This window comes from Rhodnius prolixus, unplaced genomic scaffold (genome assembly GCF_049639745.1).
Source record: "Rhodnius prolixus isolate KJV_2025 unplaced genomic scaffold, Rpr scaffold_19, whole genome shotgun sequence".
Taxonomy (NCBI): domain Eukaryota; kingdom Metazoa; phylum Arthropoda; class Insecta; order Hemiptera; family Reduviidae; genus Rhodnius; species Rhodnius prolixus.
The window spans coordinates 1,198,190-1,217,078 of NW_027411584.1; the positions used below are offsets into that span (position 1 = coordinate 1,198,190).

Genomic DNA, 18,889 nt, shown 5'->3' on the forward strand with positions numbered 1-18,889 from the left:
TTTACAGCCAGTATATCGCAGTTCACTTTTTTCCTGAACTTGACAAAGAGAAGATCATTTTGTAGTCCAAAGGCAAGGGCACTCTTGACGTGGTTAGACCACGGGATCAGAAGATTGATAATTCTAATTTTTCAGTTGAGAAAAGGTCAGGTCTAAGTTTAGGGAAAAAAGACTATGGCGTCAGTATTCTCATAGTTTATTTTGATTTTTCCAACTAGTGCAATATTTAGTCAGTTAGTCTATATTACTAAAGTAAGTCTCTTACTAAATAAGTTGCCCTAAATAAATAGAGTCAACAAGTATTAGGAGAACAGGGAATAACTTAAATGTACTTACAAGGAAAATGGGTGAAGGAAAAACAGTCTGAGCTAAAGGAAACTGTTTATCTTTAGAATGAAATCCGATAGCAGCACCTGTGACTCCAAACGCTTGGCCTCATTGCTTTTCTCTGTTATTTTTCCTTTTTTTTTTTTTTGCTGTTATACACACAAATTGTGTCTGTTATAATTCTACTGTTATAGTTTATCTTTATCTAACTGATTCATTAACCCAAAACGAAGAAAGATTATTGTCAATTCATTTCATTATTTTTTGCGGAACTTCCGACTTGGGGACTAGGTCATCATCTCCAGGGTTGTGGAAGATATTTTGCAGTAACAGATCGTAATGTACGTTGATGATGTAATAATTATGTGGCAATAAAATCACCTCTTCACAAAACGGAACTTTTAAAACTGGCCAAAACATTAAGGTTAGAAAATTCAATCTTACAATTAATGTGTCAATACAAAATTAAGTATAAAAAAGTATCACTTTACTCCCTACTTATATATATAAGTAGCTATTGCAAAAAGTGCGTCTTCAATTTAAATAAATTTGGGTGGAAAAAAATTTAATATTCTTTCCGAAAATTCGATGTTTATTATATTTAAATTGGTGCGATTAAGAAGTATGGCCACCTTTATTTTCTATCACTAGTCTTAGTTAAGTCTCAAAAAAACGTCTTTACCAACTCTAAACTACCGACAGAACTGAAAAGACTAATCTAGTAATCAAGCCCGCGGAAAAGAACTTAGGATGCCAGTGAATCAGACTCTACATCCGGACAACACTACGACTAATAGTTGACGGCCCGTTCTACGTCACACTAACCTGACACTAACAACGATCTCGAGATTTCTTTCACAGCTAGCCAAGGGAAAAGTACCGGAAATACCATACTCTTCTACCGTTTCTGACAATCCTCCACGCTGACTGAAGCGCTCGAGATCTTCTTCCGGGAATGACCAGCAAAATGACTGGTAGTTTTAGTACCAATGGGTAGTTTTCTCTCCTCCAGCTAATCACGTCTGACAGATTCCGCTGTTCATCTGAATAACTAAACAGATTGTACATTTCTTAGTAAATAAAAGATTTACTATTTGAATCGAAGACTTTTTTGGAACCCCCACACTATACTTAAAAGAACAGAACTAAACAGACCGCTATCGACTACTTAAAAGACTCTTAGACGACAGATCAAATCTCTCTCTGGACAACAAAAGACTGATATTTATACTTCTATTTTGAAAATCCATCTGGGCGTACAGAATAGAGCTGTAGGGTTCAACCAAACGCTCCAATCTCCAAAGGATTCAATCTCTAAAATACTTCAAACTATCGTAAACGCTCCATTTTCAGGTCTCCTAACCTGGACTATAAACACTGTGACCTTAACATTACTTTTGTCACACAAGTCGCTGAAAACACGATACAGAAAACTCCACTTCAGCCTGCAATCTCATATCTAGCTCAAAATCTTTCTTCTAGAACTCTTCCTGATAACCCGGACAAGACGTCTTAAAAGACAGTGGCCACGTGATCTCCTCTCAAGTGAAGAGAGTGACTAACCATATAATGTTTTGTAGTGTTACCACTGGGTAACTTCTCCACTCATTTACTTCTACTGTTCACTGTCATCATTGTTACTTATGGCGCTGATTGTAGCACAATAAACGCCAAAAAAAACTGTTTGAATAATTGTCATAATACTATAATAATACGATTCATCAAGATTTCCTTTGTTATACATTTCTAATTGATGGATCATTCGCCTTCTCCCGACCAATTCCTTAAAGAAAGCCCGTTTCGTCATGCTTATTGAGCGCATACGCTATTTCTTAACACTTAATAGCAACAGTTAAGTTTAATTACTGAGGAAGTAAGAGAGAGAACAATAAAGTTGTGAGTGTAACTAGTGCGAAAGCGTTCCAGGTTACGCCCACCATCTCTAGGGTGTCCTCCAGTATTGTTGAAGTAATTGGGCGGTGGGAGGAAGTGGATTCAAGTTACGGGACTTAGTCAGGGAACAATCAAACTTAACTTGGACTTGGTCACATCAGCTTAACTCTCTCTCTCTCTCTCTCTCCCCCTCTCTTTACCCTAAGCACTAAACTCCACTTGGTTGTGCCGAGTGGAAGGGATACTTTACCTCACTACTAATGCTACCTGTTAGCATTAGTAAAGTCCTCCTCTTGGTTCCTTTAACATTCAGATGCGGTCCCTAAATATCCCACCACCATCCCAACAGTGACTGTTGGTGCCTGTGTAGAGAGAGAGAGAGTAAACCGGCCACAAAGTCAACCACAACACTGTCCAGTGACTTAGTAAGCGAACACAAACTAATTGGCTTCCGCAAACTATCTGTTCCACCAATATTAATCTCTTCTCTTGTAGATCTTCTACTATTTAGATCAATATCTAAACATGGTCGGTTCGTTTTAACCATTCTTATTGGGGCAAGGCAACGAGAGAGAGAGAGAGAGAGAGAGAGAGAGAGAGAGAGAGAGTGAGATGCTTGTTTGTTTTGGTTTTGAGGGGTTACACCATTTAACAGGGTCAAAACCAATTTATCTATTATTTTTGATATTTAATTCCATTTATTGGGTACTTTTCGGCCATGTTGTATGCCGTCATCAAATGATATGAAGATATCTCCATGAGAGATGGCTGCTACATTTGGAGGTTATACCCTAGAACAGGGGGGGTCTTCAACCTGTGTTCCGCAAAACCCTAGGGTTCTCCGTAACGTTGACAGTGGTTCCACAAGTGATCACTATTTGCTCAGCCAAGACGCACAGAAAATGGGAAATCATCTATACAATATTCTTTATTAAGATGTTTTGTATTTAAGAATAATTTTGCGAATTTGGGTAGGAAACAAAAAAAAGCTTGGATAAACTATTTTATCGGCTACTTAAACGTGAGGTTCCTTCCAAGAAAGACCATGAGCACGAAGGGTTTCTAAAAGTGTAGAAAGGTTGAAGATCCCCAGTTCTGGAGGTTAAAATCACGTGATTTCAATGGTGATCTTTTTTTGTTTAAGAGTTCGTTTACTTCCCGAATGACTGATCGACATTGTGGTCTCAGTTTCAAGCAGTCGAATGGCACCTTATTTTATTTTTTTTAAAAAGCATTGATTTAAGACATTTGCTTCTTTTTTTTGTTAATCAATAAAGAACAGGATCTTGGATAATGGGCACCATCTTTAATGTAGTTCTAATTGTGTTTGCTATTTCGTTCGACATTCTGTAGATATCAACCCTATATGTTAGAATTTGGTGGCGTGCAAAGCTGTGATTCTGTTGTTATGTTGTTCATATCTTTCACTTTTGATTACATTCCTCAAATGTTTCGTACTTTGTCCAATATAATTTGCTTTACAGTTGTAGCAGTAACTTAAATCCGAATATAAGTTAAGTTTATCTTTACGCTGGGCGAGGAGGGTCTTATTTTCGAATCTCTTGAAATAGATAAGGTTAACAAGTAAGCACACACTTTTGGTTTATAATTTATAATCACTTGGATGACGCTTCAAATTACCCATTAAACTTGTGGACTTACGGGAGTAAAGCTGTGGAGTTCAGCCAAACCTACAAAACATACGGACTGTACAGAAGATATTTCAGTCAAAAACTACTGCCGACAGATAGTTGACGCTCCTTTCTACGGTGGACTAACCTCACTCTTCCACAACGACCTCAACATCCCTCCCCCCATTCGTACAAACAACTCGCCAAGAATAAATACCAATAAATTCCATACTGCTCTCTCCCCACTTGCTTCAATCCTCTTGTACTTTCTCAAAGCCTCCTAAGACAATCCACCTCGCAGACTGAATCGCCAGTAGCCCCGCGACTTCCTTGCAGTCTGAAGATCTAAACATCATTAATATCCTGTAGAGAGTGCTTGCTACCGCTGGGTAGTTTCTCTCCTCCTGCCTTTTACGCAACCATGCATCTCTTATTCTTCCTATTTACTTATTGTATATATGTATACGCAGATTGTAAATAACGAAATAAATTTTAAATCTAACTTCGATAGAATTACTAAGGTCGTTGTGATATAATTTTTTTTATCCTACGCCATGGTCGCTGGCTACTTCGGCCATGCGACTGCGTGCAGCCCAATATAAATCAGATTTGCAGCAGTTGCTGTTTCGTACATCCTGCAGAGATACGCGGTCGTCTAAATGCGAGGCAGTCATAATTTCTAATCTGCACAACGGGCATATTGGTGATCCAGGCAACACCATTGCGATGTAAATGGGACTGTAAATTGTCATGGCCCGTTTTCATCCGAAACAACGCCACCTCTATCCTACGTGGAAGGTTTGTGGGAAAACGATCCGCTGGATTTAACAATGAGCCCCAGATTTTGCCCTCCTCTTTCCCTTTCAGCATTTCTTGTAGTTTTTCCCAACATGTGACCCTTAATATTCTTCTTTGCTGTAAGGTACTTAATCGCATTTTCGGGCTGTACCTTTTGGGCACCCAGTTTTGCAAGTTTGTCGGCTTCCTCGTTACCTTGTAGTCCACAGTGAGCTGGGATCCACTGCAGTACTACCCTGGTGGTATGGAACAGTAGCCGTTCCTGCAATTACTCACACCGTCCGAGGAACTAAAAGCTGCGATTTGTGACGGCCGCTATCACCGCCCGTGAATCAATGAGCAAGACAATGTCCTATATTTTTCAACTCCTTAAGTTTAAATCCTCCATCCATTCCCGTAACACTAGATCTCGCTCATCCGATCTCTATATTCCCTCTCACCGTACCTCATCCTTTGACAAGTCCTACCTAATACGTGCTACCTCTCTCTGGAACTCCTTGCCTTCATCTGTCCGCCATGCTCCTACCCTATCCATCTTTAAATCCCGTCTATTCAGTTATCTCCTTTCTATCCAGCTTCCTCCGAAATTCTAATTGTTTTAATTTATTTCCTTAATTTCTGCTGTTTTATTATTTTATTTTTACTTTCATTTTCACTTATTATATTTTCACTTTTGTAAATATTTATTTATTTATTTATTTTCTGTTTAATCACAGGCCAAACTATTAAGGCCTCTATTTGTACCTGTGTTTATTCTTAGGGGACAATTGTCCCAGAATAATAAATCTCTTTTCTATTCTATTCTATTCTATACTCTCTTTCAACTAATTCAGCCAGAGCCACTTCTATTGCCATAATCTCGCCGTCAAAATTGGATGCATTTGTGTTATAATGATTGAGATCATTACTGAAATTTACGTAAATTAGTAAATTCCAAAAGTTATTGCATTGAGAGAGGATCTTAGAGATCTGTTCACCAGTGACACGATATTCCTAACAGTATACTTTGATTTTTAAATTATTTACAATCATAAATTTATTTTTCAAATTCATTTTTTTGTAAATAATTTAAGTCCAAAAAAGAAGAAGAAGAAAGAAATCAGAAATTCTATCCGCGCTTGCCTCATTTATTTTTATGAGAATATTTCTGTCTTTGTTTTTGCAGAATATTTTACATTATTTTAGAGATCCGTATGTCTGTTTGTCTTCCTTTTTAAGAGATTTTGTTTTTGTTTTTGTTTTTTAAATTATTTATAAAAAATAAAAAACATTTTTTTTACTTCTTAGAATTTATAAAAAAAAAGTTGGACGAGTAGAATGATAAAAACTGGGCTGGACTGAACGTGAAAAGAAAACTGAGTGACAGGGAGTGTGAAGTTGGGAAGAAGTAAGGACTATGATGGCACTGGATGGGTATTTAAGGATAAGCTCCGTCTAAGAGGGATGATGGGAGCCCAGGGTGACCGCCACAGAACTTGAAAGAGAAGTAGCAGATAGATGGGGCCCCCTACGCACTTGGAACGCGGCATGGAAATCGTTCCCTTTCTTCAAAGCCAGCCTTAGTGGAAGAAAGAGGGAATAACCTTCTACAGGAAGACTTATGTATAATTCAAAGGATAACTTTTACATTTGTTTTACCTTTCTTTCTCTTAGTTCTCTTTTCTCATTTTTTCTCTGCCCCTCTCCCCCTCTCTCCGTCCTACAGCTTTCCTTTTATCCTTTCTCTTCTGTCTTGTAATCGCAGGAAAAGTGATTTTTCTTTTTCTCTCAAGATTTTTTTTTATTTTTCTCTTTTAATACATAATTTTTTCCAGAAAATAAGAATGTACGTAATAATTCAATTTGGTAGGAGGCGTATGAGTCTTGAAAAGATTGGAAAAATGAATAGATTATGAAATTGAAAACACTTAATTATCTAGATGTAGTTAGTACACTTTGTCAGCAAATGGTTTTTTTTTAAAATTTTTGATGGATTGAAATTGTATATTCATTTTGTAGGGGCCAACACATCACTGCAGGCTCAGGAAACACATGCATCGCATGGGCCTGGCAGACGATAGCCTTTGCAGGTTCTGTCAGGAAGATCAGGAAACGGCACTGCACGTGTTGTGTCAATTGCGAGGGGCTCGTGTGGCTAAGAAGGATGGTTACTCCTCGGGGAGAAGAAAAACCAAGGTCTGAGGCGCTTTACTCAGGAATCGCTCTCCAGAATTAAGAGTCTGATTAAAAGGACAACGGGACCGAAGCGCGAGCTTTAGAGTGAGGGGAGGCACTATAGATCTAAAGAGGTGGGTCGCAATGGGGAAGGCCTTGAGGCCAACCTAGCTGAATCTTAAATCTTAATCTTAACGCTCCTAACTGACAGACACGCTACAGAAGATAATTTGTAAAACCACTTTTTTGTTTTTACTTAGGGGGGCCCCCAAAACGGAAATTCAAACATTTTTAGCATTTCAAAATCTAACTATGTATTTAATTTCTTCCTGACGTAATATACTTTTTTCTTCTTTTTTTAATGTAACTACACTTAAATGAAAATGTTAACGTGAAGTCTCCACATAACTGCCCTAGGACAGAATTTTCCAGGCTAAACGTTCAAAGAGTGTTAGGGGGGAAACCTGGGGAGTAGAAAAACCAAGGTCTGAGGAGCTTTACCCAAGAGCCGCTCTCCAGCATCAAGAGTCTGATTAAAAGGACAGATCTGGTAAGGGCGAGCTCTAGAGTGAGGGGAGCCACAATAGATCCAAAGGGGTCGCAGGCCTTTAAGGGCCGCCCTAGTTTAATCTATCTATCTATCTAGGGCCAACACATTCTTCGGCGGATAAGACTTAAGGGGAGTACCCACCACATCCGGGTCAAATGACAGCGTTAACAAGCGAGCCTAGAATGCAAAAAGGCCTAAATAATTGCAATCCTTAAGCATACGAACAAAAAAAAAAACAATAATGATAACAGGCCGGAAGTGGGTGTAAAAAAAACAAACAAATAAGTGGGCAAAGGGAGGAAGTCCGCAGAATGGTAGAGGAGCTGCAGCAGAATGGAGTCGCAGTGGAACAATACCACAATCGATATAATGATATGATAATGTCTCGATACTTTTACTAACGACTCCTCTCTGTTTAACACTGTAGAGTGCACCACCACCTCCTCAGCCAGCGAAAACCTTTGGCACCTACCTCCTCACCTCATGCACCTTGTGCTCATAATGGATTATCGCGAGAACATTGTTGGAAAAAGCGCTCGCCGCCATCGCCTCTCTATCCCCACTATTTACACACACTTTAGGCGCCATTGTAATGGGCCATTAACTTTTAACGCAGACCATTCGTTCTCGGAGGCGAAATATGAGCACTATGTCTCGTATGCTTATGGTTTTGCACTCGTTTCCCTTCTGCTTCAGCACCATGTAGTAGTGTCGCCCTGTACTGGTTTCTCAGTTCTGAGTTATACAGTATGGTAAAACATCCTTAACATACTATTTGTAATGCAAACTGCGCAGTAATGCAGTTTTTTTTTTTTAAATTATTCATTTAATTTTTGTTTGTACTCTCTCGTATTTGTTCAATGTTTCTAGATAATTCTGACAAATATAATTCGTTATTTATTATTGTTTTTGCAACAAATGGTGGTTTATTATTTGAAGGTAAAAAAGTTTAGTTTGAAGCGCTAAGACGACTATCCTGGCACTGTAGAACAGCGCGGGGTGTTCGTCAACGGTATAGCCTACACTACGACCAAACACAAGGAAAAAGGTCCCCATGTAGAGCAGTCACCAGTTTAGAAATGAACAAGTCTTGGTGTGTATCTTATGCTGGGTCCCCCCCCCCGCTCAAACTGAGGATGGTTCCCCCCGCTCAAGCTGAGAATGGCTCCCCCCGCTTAAGCTGAGAATGGCTACCCCGCTCAAGCTGAGAATGGCTCACCCTCTAAAGCTGAGAATGGCTCCCCCCGCTCATGCTGAGAATGGTTCTCCCCTCTAAAGCTGAGATTGGCTCCCCCCCGCTCAAGCTGAGAATGGCTCCCCCCGCTCAAGCTGAGAATGGTTCCCCCCTCTCAAGCTGAGAATGGCTCCTCCCTCTTAACCTGAGAATGGTTCCTCACAAATTAACGAAGGGTAACTAAGCTTTCCAGGAAGAAAGTAAAGCAAGTGGGGGGGGGGTAGAAATGACTACTTCCTGGAGCTCTGTATACACCCAGCTCCCCAGTAATGCCCATACCAAGATCCGTAAACATTGCTCCTCCAATTAAGAAGTTGCGAGGAATTTTCGGAAAGTTACATCTTGGTAATCTCTAGCGAAATCACTGAGATCAAGGAGCTGGCAAATCGAAATATAATCTTCCCATTCCTGAGAGAATATTATATATTCTTCTCCATCCAAATACAGACTTTCTGGGGGAACAAACATGACCTTCCTAAACCCATGTTAAAAGTCTTCTCTTAAACAGGAATGGCCTGGTGTCTCAGGAGTCCTTTATTTGTCCTTTGGGTAATCTATTCTTCATCATGGGCCGCATGCCACTTAAGTAGGCACTTAAGTAGATCTAGAATTTGCTTGCGAGTTATCTAAACCCAAATAGTTGCACATCTACATGCTCAGAATGTGCTATATGAGTGATAAAGGTCTTGAGCTGGAGTACTGTTTGTATTGTTAGGCTGGGGTGCCCTCAGGGCAGTTACAGTCGCTTCCTGAGATAGCTGTTAATTTAGATACACACACACACACACACACACACAGAGCAGAGTCCATTTCTGGAAACTATTTTTTTTTCCGGAACTCAAAGGAGTTCAAAACGTGTACTTCCGGTAAATACGCTGCATCAAAAATTCTGATCGATCTTTAATACTAACACTTCCGGTACTTATAAATCTGGAGTGGAGACTCACACGACTTCCCTTACTCTCCAAGGTACCAACTTCCCGGAAGATGAATTTATTTCGTTGGGCTAACGTATTGGGCACTGGATTATTTATAATATCTACCGTTAACTCCTAGGAAAACTCGATTAGTGAGACACTTCAGCTAGTTGGAATTGGATAGACTTTGCCATTACGAAATGTACGGACTTAGCACGTACGTACCATTAAAGTACGGTTAAACGGCGTTGATGGAATTCCGATTTTTGGCAGAAAAATGATTATCTACAAAACTTTCTTGTGTTAAGAATATTTGCAGCATCCTCACTAGGACAAGAAAAGAATCCATCCAAAGATCGGCCAGATTGAAAGACAAAGATAAAAAAGTAGACCAAAAAAAAAAAAAATGGAAGGTTGTCTTTCTGAATGGCCGGACGGGGGTGTGTTGTGCATTTGACGTGGAGGCGGTGAAGGCTGTTGGGCAAGCTATACACAGCCTGGGGCAGCAGTCAGAGAGCGAGTCTCTTTCTCATTCTCACCGCTCTACCCAACAACGTTTGGGGGCGGGAATTCCGGAGGTGGTAGCGTTGCTCTGCAAGTAGCGTAGGTCCATCAGTCTGTGCCGAGTCGTTAGACTATAAAGTGTTCTCTTCCGTTTCTTTGAGCGACTAGATTTATTTTTTATTTATTTATTTATTTATTCCTTTATATTTTGCCAAGCAATTAGATTCAATTCTCTAATATACTATTGGTTCTCAAATTAAAGCTATAAAACAAATCCACCTTTTTTTGGGGGGGCGTAAAGTTAATTCAAAGTTTCATTTGGGGTGGGGGAATAAATAATAAATTCAATTTTAATTAAATTATCCAGTAATCAAAATAAAGTATCCTAAAATCAAAATAAAGTATCCTAAAATCAAAATAAAGTATCCAGTAATCAAAATAAAGTATCCTAAAAACAAAATAAATGAAGTCCTAAAATTGCAATCCGCAAAAATTTCGATTTTTTTTTTGGTTTCTCCCGAAATTTTGTTTTCATTAAATCAAATGATCGAGCATCAGCGATTGCAGTGAATGTGCATCGATTATCTTAATACAAATGATCAACAATCAAAGATCATCTTGTCGCATTCTGGTCACTTCTTTGTTGCTCTTCTTCACAATCATGTCAAATGGTAAGTAAATATAAGAATGATTCTTTAGATGGCCAAGTACGATGTATGTACGTAATAGAACTGTTATTATTAAGGCGCGCAAATATCTAAGATTAGGGGCGCCCGAAGCTTTTTTTTTCAGTGCAAAGCCAGCTTCAGTGTTCTTTCGTTTTAGACAACACTGTCCAACACCAGTGGACAGTGAACTGGTAAGATGCTCATAGCAAGAGAAAATCTAGCAGCTGGACTCAAACCAGGGATCTCTAGTATACGCTAACCACTCAGCTGATCCCTTCCCTTTAGAATTATTAATCTTTTTCTACCTTCAAATCTGTTAATATGCTTTTTTCAAGGAAAAAATTGTACAGAATTGCATGGAAGTATAGTTTTTCATTATGAAAATACAGGTTTTGAAGTTATTGAGTTCGATTCCAGCCTAGGCTTTTAAATTTTTTATTTAATGTTTAAAATGAGAATTAAAGTGAGTAAATTAATGGTGTGAATTATTGAGAGTAAAGTATGTTGATTGCTAGTCGCTTCCGTCTACGACACCTGATCGGAAGTTGGCCGTAAAGCCAGCCTGAAAAAACTAGGCTTTAACTTTACTGTTTCCAAATTACTGTTCATTATTTTTGGTGACTGAATCATAGTTTCAAATAAGATGAAAAGATTAATGCCAGTTTCAGTCATTATAAACTTTATTATGACGAGCTTTCGACCTAGGGACTAGGGTCATCTTCAGGGCTAATTTTCAGTAACTGTTTTATTAGACGGTTGGTGTGTCTTCTGTCTTGTCTCTGTCCATGGACTGTGATTAACTTTCGTCTTGTAATTACTGTTCATTATTTTTGGTGACTGATTCATAGTTTCAAATAAGATGAAAAGATTAATGCCAGTTTCAGTCATTATAAACTTTAGTATGACGAGCTTTCGACCTAGGGACTAGGGTCATCTTCAGGGCTAATTTTCAGTAACTGTTTTATTAGACGGTTGGTGTGTCTTCTGTCTTGTCTCTGTCCATGGACTGTGATTAACTTTCGTCTTGTAATTACTGTTCATTATTTTTGGTGACTGATTCATAGTTTCAAATAAGATGAAAAGATTAATGCCAGTTTCAGTCATTATAAACTTTAGTATGACGAGCTTTCGACCTAGGGACTAGGGTCATCTTCAGGGCTAATTTTCAGTAACTGTTTTATTAGACGGTTGGTGTGTCTTCTGTCTTGTCTCTGTCCATGGACTGTGATTAACTTTCGTCTTGTAATTACTGTTCATTATTTTTGGTGACTGATTCATAGTTTCAAATAAGATGAAAAGATTAATGCCAGTTTCAGTCATTATAAACTTTAGTATGACGAGCTTTCGACCTAGGGACTAGGGTCATCTTCAGGGCTAATTTTCAGTAACTGTTTTATTAGACGGTTGGTGTGTCTTCTGTCTTGTCTCTGTCCATGGACTGTGATTAACTTTCGTCTTGTAATTACTGTTCATTATTTTTGGTGACTGATTCATAGTTTCAAATAAGATGAAAAGATTAATGCCAGTTTCAGTCATTATAAACTTTAGTATGACGAGCTTTCGACCTAGGGACTAGGGTCATCTTCAGGGCTAATTTTCAGTAACTGTTTTATTAGACGGTTGGTGTGTCTTCTGTCTTGTCTCTGTCCATGGACTGTGATTAACTTTCGTCTTGTAATTACTGTTCAATATTTTTGGTGACTGATTCATAGTTTCAATAGGATGAAAAGATTAATGCCAGTTTCAGTCATTATAAACTTTAGTATGACGAGCTTTCGACCTAGGGACTAGGGTCATCTTCAGGGCTAATTTTCAGTAACTGTTTTATTAGACGGTTGGTGTGTCTTCTGTCTTGTCTCTGTCCATGGACTGTGATTAACTTTCGTCTTGTAATTACTGTTCATTATTTTTGGTGACTGATTCATAGTTTCAATAGGATGAAAAGATTAATGCCAGTTTCAGTCATTATAAACTTTAGTATGACGAGCTTTCGACCCAGGGGACTAGGGTCATCTTCAGGGCTAATTTTCAGTAACTGTTTTATTAGACGGTTGGTGTGTCTTCTGTCTTGTCTCTGTCCATGGACTGTGATTAACTTTCGTCTTGTAATTACTGTTCATTATTTTTGGTGACTGATTCATAGTTTCAATAGGATGAAAAGATTAATGCCAGTTTCAGTCATTATAAACTTTAGTATGACGAGCTTTCGACCTAGGGACTAGGGTCATCTTCAGGGCTAATTTTCAGTAACTGTTTTATTAGACGGTTGGTGTGTCTTCTGTCTTGTCTCTGTCCATGGACTGTGATTAACTTTCGTCTTGTAATTACTGTTCATTATTTTTGGTGACTGAATCATAGTTTCAATAGGATGAAAAGATTAATGCCAGTTTCAGTCATTATAAACTTTAGTATGACGAGCTTTCGACCCAGGGGACTAGGGTCATCTTCAGGGCTAATTTTCAGTAACTGTTTTATTAGACGGTTGGTGTGTCTTCTGTCTTGTCTCTGTCCATGGACTGTGATTAACTTTCGTCTTGTAATTACTGTTCATTATTTTTGGTGACTGAATCTATAGTTTCAATAGGATGAAAAGATTAATGCCAGTTTCAGTCATTATAAACTTTAGTATGACGAGCTTTCGACCCAGGGGACTAGGGTCATCTTCAGGGCTAATTTTCAGTAACTGTTTTATTAGACGGTTGGTGTGTCTTCTGTCTTGTCTCTGTCCATGGACTGTGATTAACTTTCGTCTTGTAATTACTGTTCATTATTTTTGGTGACTGATTCATAGTTTCAAATAAGATGAAAAGATTAATGCCAGTTTCAGTCATTATAAACTTTAGTATGACGAGCTTTCGACCTAGGGACTAGGGTCATCTTCAGGGCTAATTTTCAGTAACTGTTTTATTAGACGGTTGGTGTGTCTTCTGTCTTGTCTCTGTCCATGGACTGTGATTAACTTTCGTCTTGTAATTACTGTTCATTATTTTTGGTGACTGATTCATAGTTTCAATAGGATGAAAAGATTAATGCCAGTTTCAGTCATTATAAACTTTAGTATGACGAGCTTTCGACCTAGGGACTAGGGTCATCTTCAGGGCTAATTTTCAGTAACTGTTTTATTAGACGGTTGGTGTGTCTTCTGTCTTGTCTCTGTCCATGGACTGTGATTAACTTTCGTCTTGTAATTACTGTTCATTATTTTTGGTGACTGATTCATAGTTTCAAATAAGATGAAAAGATTAATGCCAGTTTCAGTCATTATAAACTTTAGTATGACGAGCTTTCGACCTAGGGACTAGGGTCATCTTCAGGGCTAATTTTCAGTAACTGTTTTATTAGACGGTTGGTGTGTCTTCTGTCTTGTCTCTGTCCATGGACTGTGATTAACTTTCGTCTTGTAATTACTGTTCATTATTTTTGGTGACTGAATCATAGTTTCAATAGGATGAAAAGATTAATGCCAGTTTCAGTCATTATAAACTTTAGTATGACGAGCTTTCGACCTAGGGACTAGGGTCATCTTCAGGGCTAATTTTCAGTAACTGTTTTATTAGACGGTTGGTGTGTCTTCTGTCTTGTCTCTGTCCATGGACTGTGATTAACTTTCGTCTTGTAATTACTGTTCATTATTTTTGGTGACTGATTCATAGTTTCAAATAAGATGAAAAGATTAATGCCAGTTTCAGTCATTATAAACTTTAGTATGACGAGCTTTCGACCTAGGGACTAGGGTCATCTTCAGGGCTAATTTTCAGTAACTGTTTTATTAGACGGTTGGTGTGTCTTCTGTCTTGTCTCTGTCCATGGACTGTGATTAACTTTCGTCTTGTAATTACTGTTCAATATTTTTGGTGACTGATTCATAGTTTCAATAGGATGAAAAGATTAATGCCAGTTTCAGTCATTATAAACTTTATTATGCCGGAGCTTTCGACCCAGGGGACTAGGTCATCTTCAGGGCTAATTTACAATATACTGTTTTACATCATTAGACGGTTGGTGTGTCTACTGTCTTGTCTCTGTTCATGGACTGCGATTGGCTTTCGTCTTGTAATTACTGTTCATTATTTTTGGTGACTGAATCATAGTTTCAATAGGATGAAAAGATTAATGCCAGTTTCAGTCATTATAAACTTTAGTATGACGAGCTTTCGACCTAGGGACTAGGTCCATCTTCAGGGCTAATTTTCAGTAACTGTTTTATTAGACGGTTGGTGTGTCTTCTGTCTTGTCTGTACATGGACTGTGATTAACTTTCGTCTTGTAATTACTGTTCATTATTTTTGGTGACCGAATCTATAGTTTCAATAGGATGAAAAGATTAATGCCAGTTTCAGTCATTATAAACTTTATTATGCCGGAGCTTTCGACCTAGGGACTAGGGTCATCTTCAGGGCTAATTTTCAGTAACTGTTTTATTAGACGGTTGGTGTGTCTTCTGTCTTGTCTGTACATGGACTGTGATTAACTTTCGTCTTGTAATTACTGTTCATTATTTTTGGTGACTGAATCATAGTTTCAATAGGATGAAAAGATTAATGCCAGTTTCAGTCATTATAAACTTTATTATGCCGGAGCTTTCGACCTAGGGACTAGGGTCATCTTCAGGGCTAATTTTCAGTAACTGTTTTATTAGACGGTTGGTGTGTCTTCTGTCTTGTCTGTACATGGACTGTGATTAACTTTCGTCTTGTAATTACTGTTCATTATTTTTGGTGACTGATTCATAGTTTCAATAGGATGAAAAGATTAATGCCAGTTTCAGTCATTATAAACTTTATTATGCCGGAGCTTTCGACCCAGGGGACTAGGTCATCTTCAGGGCTAATTTACAATATACTGTTTTATCATAAGGTTGGTGTGTCTTCTGTTTTGTCTCTGTTCATGGACTGACATGGTCCCTCTAATGATGTAAAACAGTATATTGTAAATTAGCCCTGAAGATGGACCTAGTCCCTAGGTCGAAAGCACCGGCATAATAAAGTTTATAATGACTGAAACTGGCATTAATTTTTCATCCTATTGATTTTCTCCTAATCACTACTTCTCTCTAATGTGCTAGTATAATGTAATGGACAGTTTTTCCCAACAAGAAAATCGTTAATCTTATTTGGAAAATCCCAAGTTTAAGAAAAACGTTGAGATTTTTTTTCCCTCTAACAAAAGGAATTTATTTTTCATCCTGTTTTAGATTACTAATGGAGCACAGCTGGAATATTTTATTGTGTTCTCTAAGCTTCATGAATATTAAATTTATGTTCAATTCCCGTTTCAATCCTTAAAAACTGCTGATTAAATTTATTTTTATTACATGAACATTAAAAATAGAAATCTACATTTCATTAAATTTTATTACTATTAAGCGTTTAATGGCGATAAAAAAGGGCTTTACTTTTGAATTATTTTTACAAGTAATAAATATTTTATTACTCATTATGGAACTTTCTATTATACGAGCAAGTATTTTCTTTAACTTAAAGGAGGATTACTTCCACCTCTTTCCTTGAAAAGGGAGTGCCGTGAGAGTACCTAAGGAGATTGCCGGGAATTTCCTATTAAAGGGTTTGAACCCTTTTGGCCTGTTATGCCACAGATCTCTCCAGGAGGAGTTTAGGATGAGAGAGAGGAAGTCTGCAGAGCTTATGCTCTGGACCATTCCTCAAGCAGTAAGGCAAGCGAAAGGGCCAATGTAGTGGACAACTTCTCTGGAACTTCTACTTAGAGATGGAACATCTAGAGATCCAGTTTTGTCAAGTTAGTGTGTTTCTTGAGGTAAGGGAATGGACCACATGAATCTCTGTGTTTCCTGTACATTGAGGGGAACAACTAGTGCCTGTAGTGTTTGAACTAAGAGCCAACCTTGGGACGTTGGGAATTCGTGGGCAGATTTTCCCATACCTTGGAATTGGAAAATAGGTATCAGGAGATTGTGTTAGCCTGGTTTCTATTTTGAGCCTGGAAGTGGTTTTGGGGATACTTTGAGATGCGCGCTTAAGATCTCTTCTCTTGTATACTCACTCTACTCTTGCTTCTCTTCTTTATCTTGGCACCTCCCCGATCATCGAACTCCTTAATCATCCATTCATCTCGTCCATTCTGCTCCTTATTACCTCCCTGTCTGCTAAGAATAATTTCTTTCAGGATCTTTTCAGGCTGCATCTTCTCCCAGATATCCCAGCCATCAATGCTAACCTGTTTCCGCTCCAGCAAAGCAGATTAGATTAGCCATTACCTTTCTCATCAACTTTCATCAATATCCCCCTCAAGACTACCTCTTGCCCATGCTTTGAGAAGTCGTTTATTTTCATTTTGTTAGAACTCAGTCCTCAGTGACGTATGTAACTATCAGACGTAACATTGTTTGATACACTAGCTACTAGCATGAGGCCTACCATTTCTTGATAAGGTTTTGAAATTCAGCACGATTCTGAAGTGTATACAAGGATTTCCTGTGGCAAAAGATCTTTCTGAAGATTGTTTTAAGAATACTTAAGTGTTGTTCTAAGAATGGTATGAAGTTAAGCTTTCTTTGAAAAATTACTGTTTCCGGTACGATGTACAGCTCCAATTTCTGAATAATATTAAAGAGTAAAAAAAATTTATAACTTAAATTCCAAAAGTGAAGCATGCCAATGTACCGGAAATGCGCTTATGGTGACCAGCTTTTTCGAATTTTCTGTAGTTTTCCGGGCTGGCAAAACCTGATACTTAAACCCAAAGTCTGAAGCTTTGTCTGGAGGGGATTCTGGTGGGTAGCTTTTCTTTTAAGAATTTAAAGTTTCAGGTGAAATTTAATTCTTAAGCTGCGTAGCAAATAAACTAAAACTACATAAACAGGAAACATACGAGAGCTTTTCTTGATTATTCCTAGATTAATGTATTAAAGTTTTCCATTTCATATTTCCACACACCATACGTGTGTGTGTGTGTGTGTGCACATCAGCATAACTTTAATTGAATCTATCTCCCACCTTCCCGCAGAAATCTCCATCCTCTCCAAGATTTTAGCCTGCAGGATTCAACTTCAACAAAAGACGTTGCCTAGAATTATAATTTCAATAGAGTACCAGGATATTGCTAACCTAATTTAGAATAGAGCATTGGACAGAGGTACTTCCGGCTGAGAAGAGGCTCTTATTGTGCAGATCCCTTGCAGGATTATCTGGGAGAATTCCCGGTCCGTTTCCCAGGTTTTCCCTCCAACACTCTTTGAACGTTTAGCCTGGAAAATTCTGTCCAAGAATCTATATTACGTCAATAAAAATTAGATAGGGGTAGATTTTGAAATGCTAAAAATGGTTGAATTTCCGTTTTGGGGGCCCCCCTAAGTAAAAAAAAAAAAAGTGGTTTTACAAATTATCTTCTGTAGCGTGTCTGTCAGTTAGGAGCGTTAAGATTAAGATTTAAGATTCAGCTAAGGCGGCCTCAAGGCCTTTCCCCTTTGCGACCGCTTTGGATCTATTGTTGCTCTCACTACTCTAGAGCTCGCCCTTCAGACCTGTCCTTTTGATCAGACTATTAATTCTGGTGAGCGGGCTCCCTGGGTAAAGCTCCTCAGGCCTTGGTTTTGTTCCTCCTACGTGGAGTAACATCCTTAGCCAGACAAGCCCCATCACACTGTCACAACACGTGCAGTGCCGTTTGCTCCTTCTCCTTCTCCTGATAGAACCTACAAAAGGCTGTATCATCTGCCAGGCCCATACGATGCATGTGTTTTCTAGGGCATGCAGTGGCCAGTCAGTTAGGAGCGTTATTCAGCATAAGTCAAGATCATTCAGCATAACTTCAGATTTAGATGCCCATCCTCGAACCCGTCAATAATCTTTATGATTCTTTACTTCCAATTTATCTTTTAAGTATTTTAGATATTTTTTTGGAAAAACTTTTACAGATTTCCTTGAATTATGGCTCGCCAATTGCTGACGTTTATTAGAAACGATTTTCCAAGAAAACTTCATGCAAGGGCACTTTTGGATTTCCTTTAAAGTGGCCAATATTGACTTATATGCAACTTAAATGCAAATAAATTGTAATCAAGCACCAAACAAATGCTTGGAACGCTTGCCTTGCCTTTTATACAGAGTGAGATTTAAAGTTATCTTATTTTCGATACAAAACGGAAATGGCCAACCTGTATTATTAATCTTTTTTTTTTTAATTTAAAAGGAAAATTTGTATTAAGTAATAAAACATGGAGGTAACTAAGCCAC

General features: G+C 38.3%; 1 protein-coding gene across 2 annotated transcripts in view; it reads left to right on the top strand.

The window, feature by feature from the left end:
• The first annotated feature begins 10,098 nt into the window (after positions 1-10,098).
• LOC141448328 (lachesin-like) overlaps positions 10,099-18,889 on the top strand; it is a 201,359-nt gene continuing 192,568 nt past the window's right edge. For both annotated transcript variants that reach the window (XM_074116657.1, XM_074116658.1), the window contains exon 1: positions 10,099-10,679. In XM_074116657.1, coding sequence (XP_073972758.1) covers positions 10,604-10,679 — 76 coding nt within the window. In that variant the 5' untranslated portion in view covers positions 10,099-10,603. The remainder of the gene's footprint in view (positions 10,680-18,889) is intronic.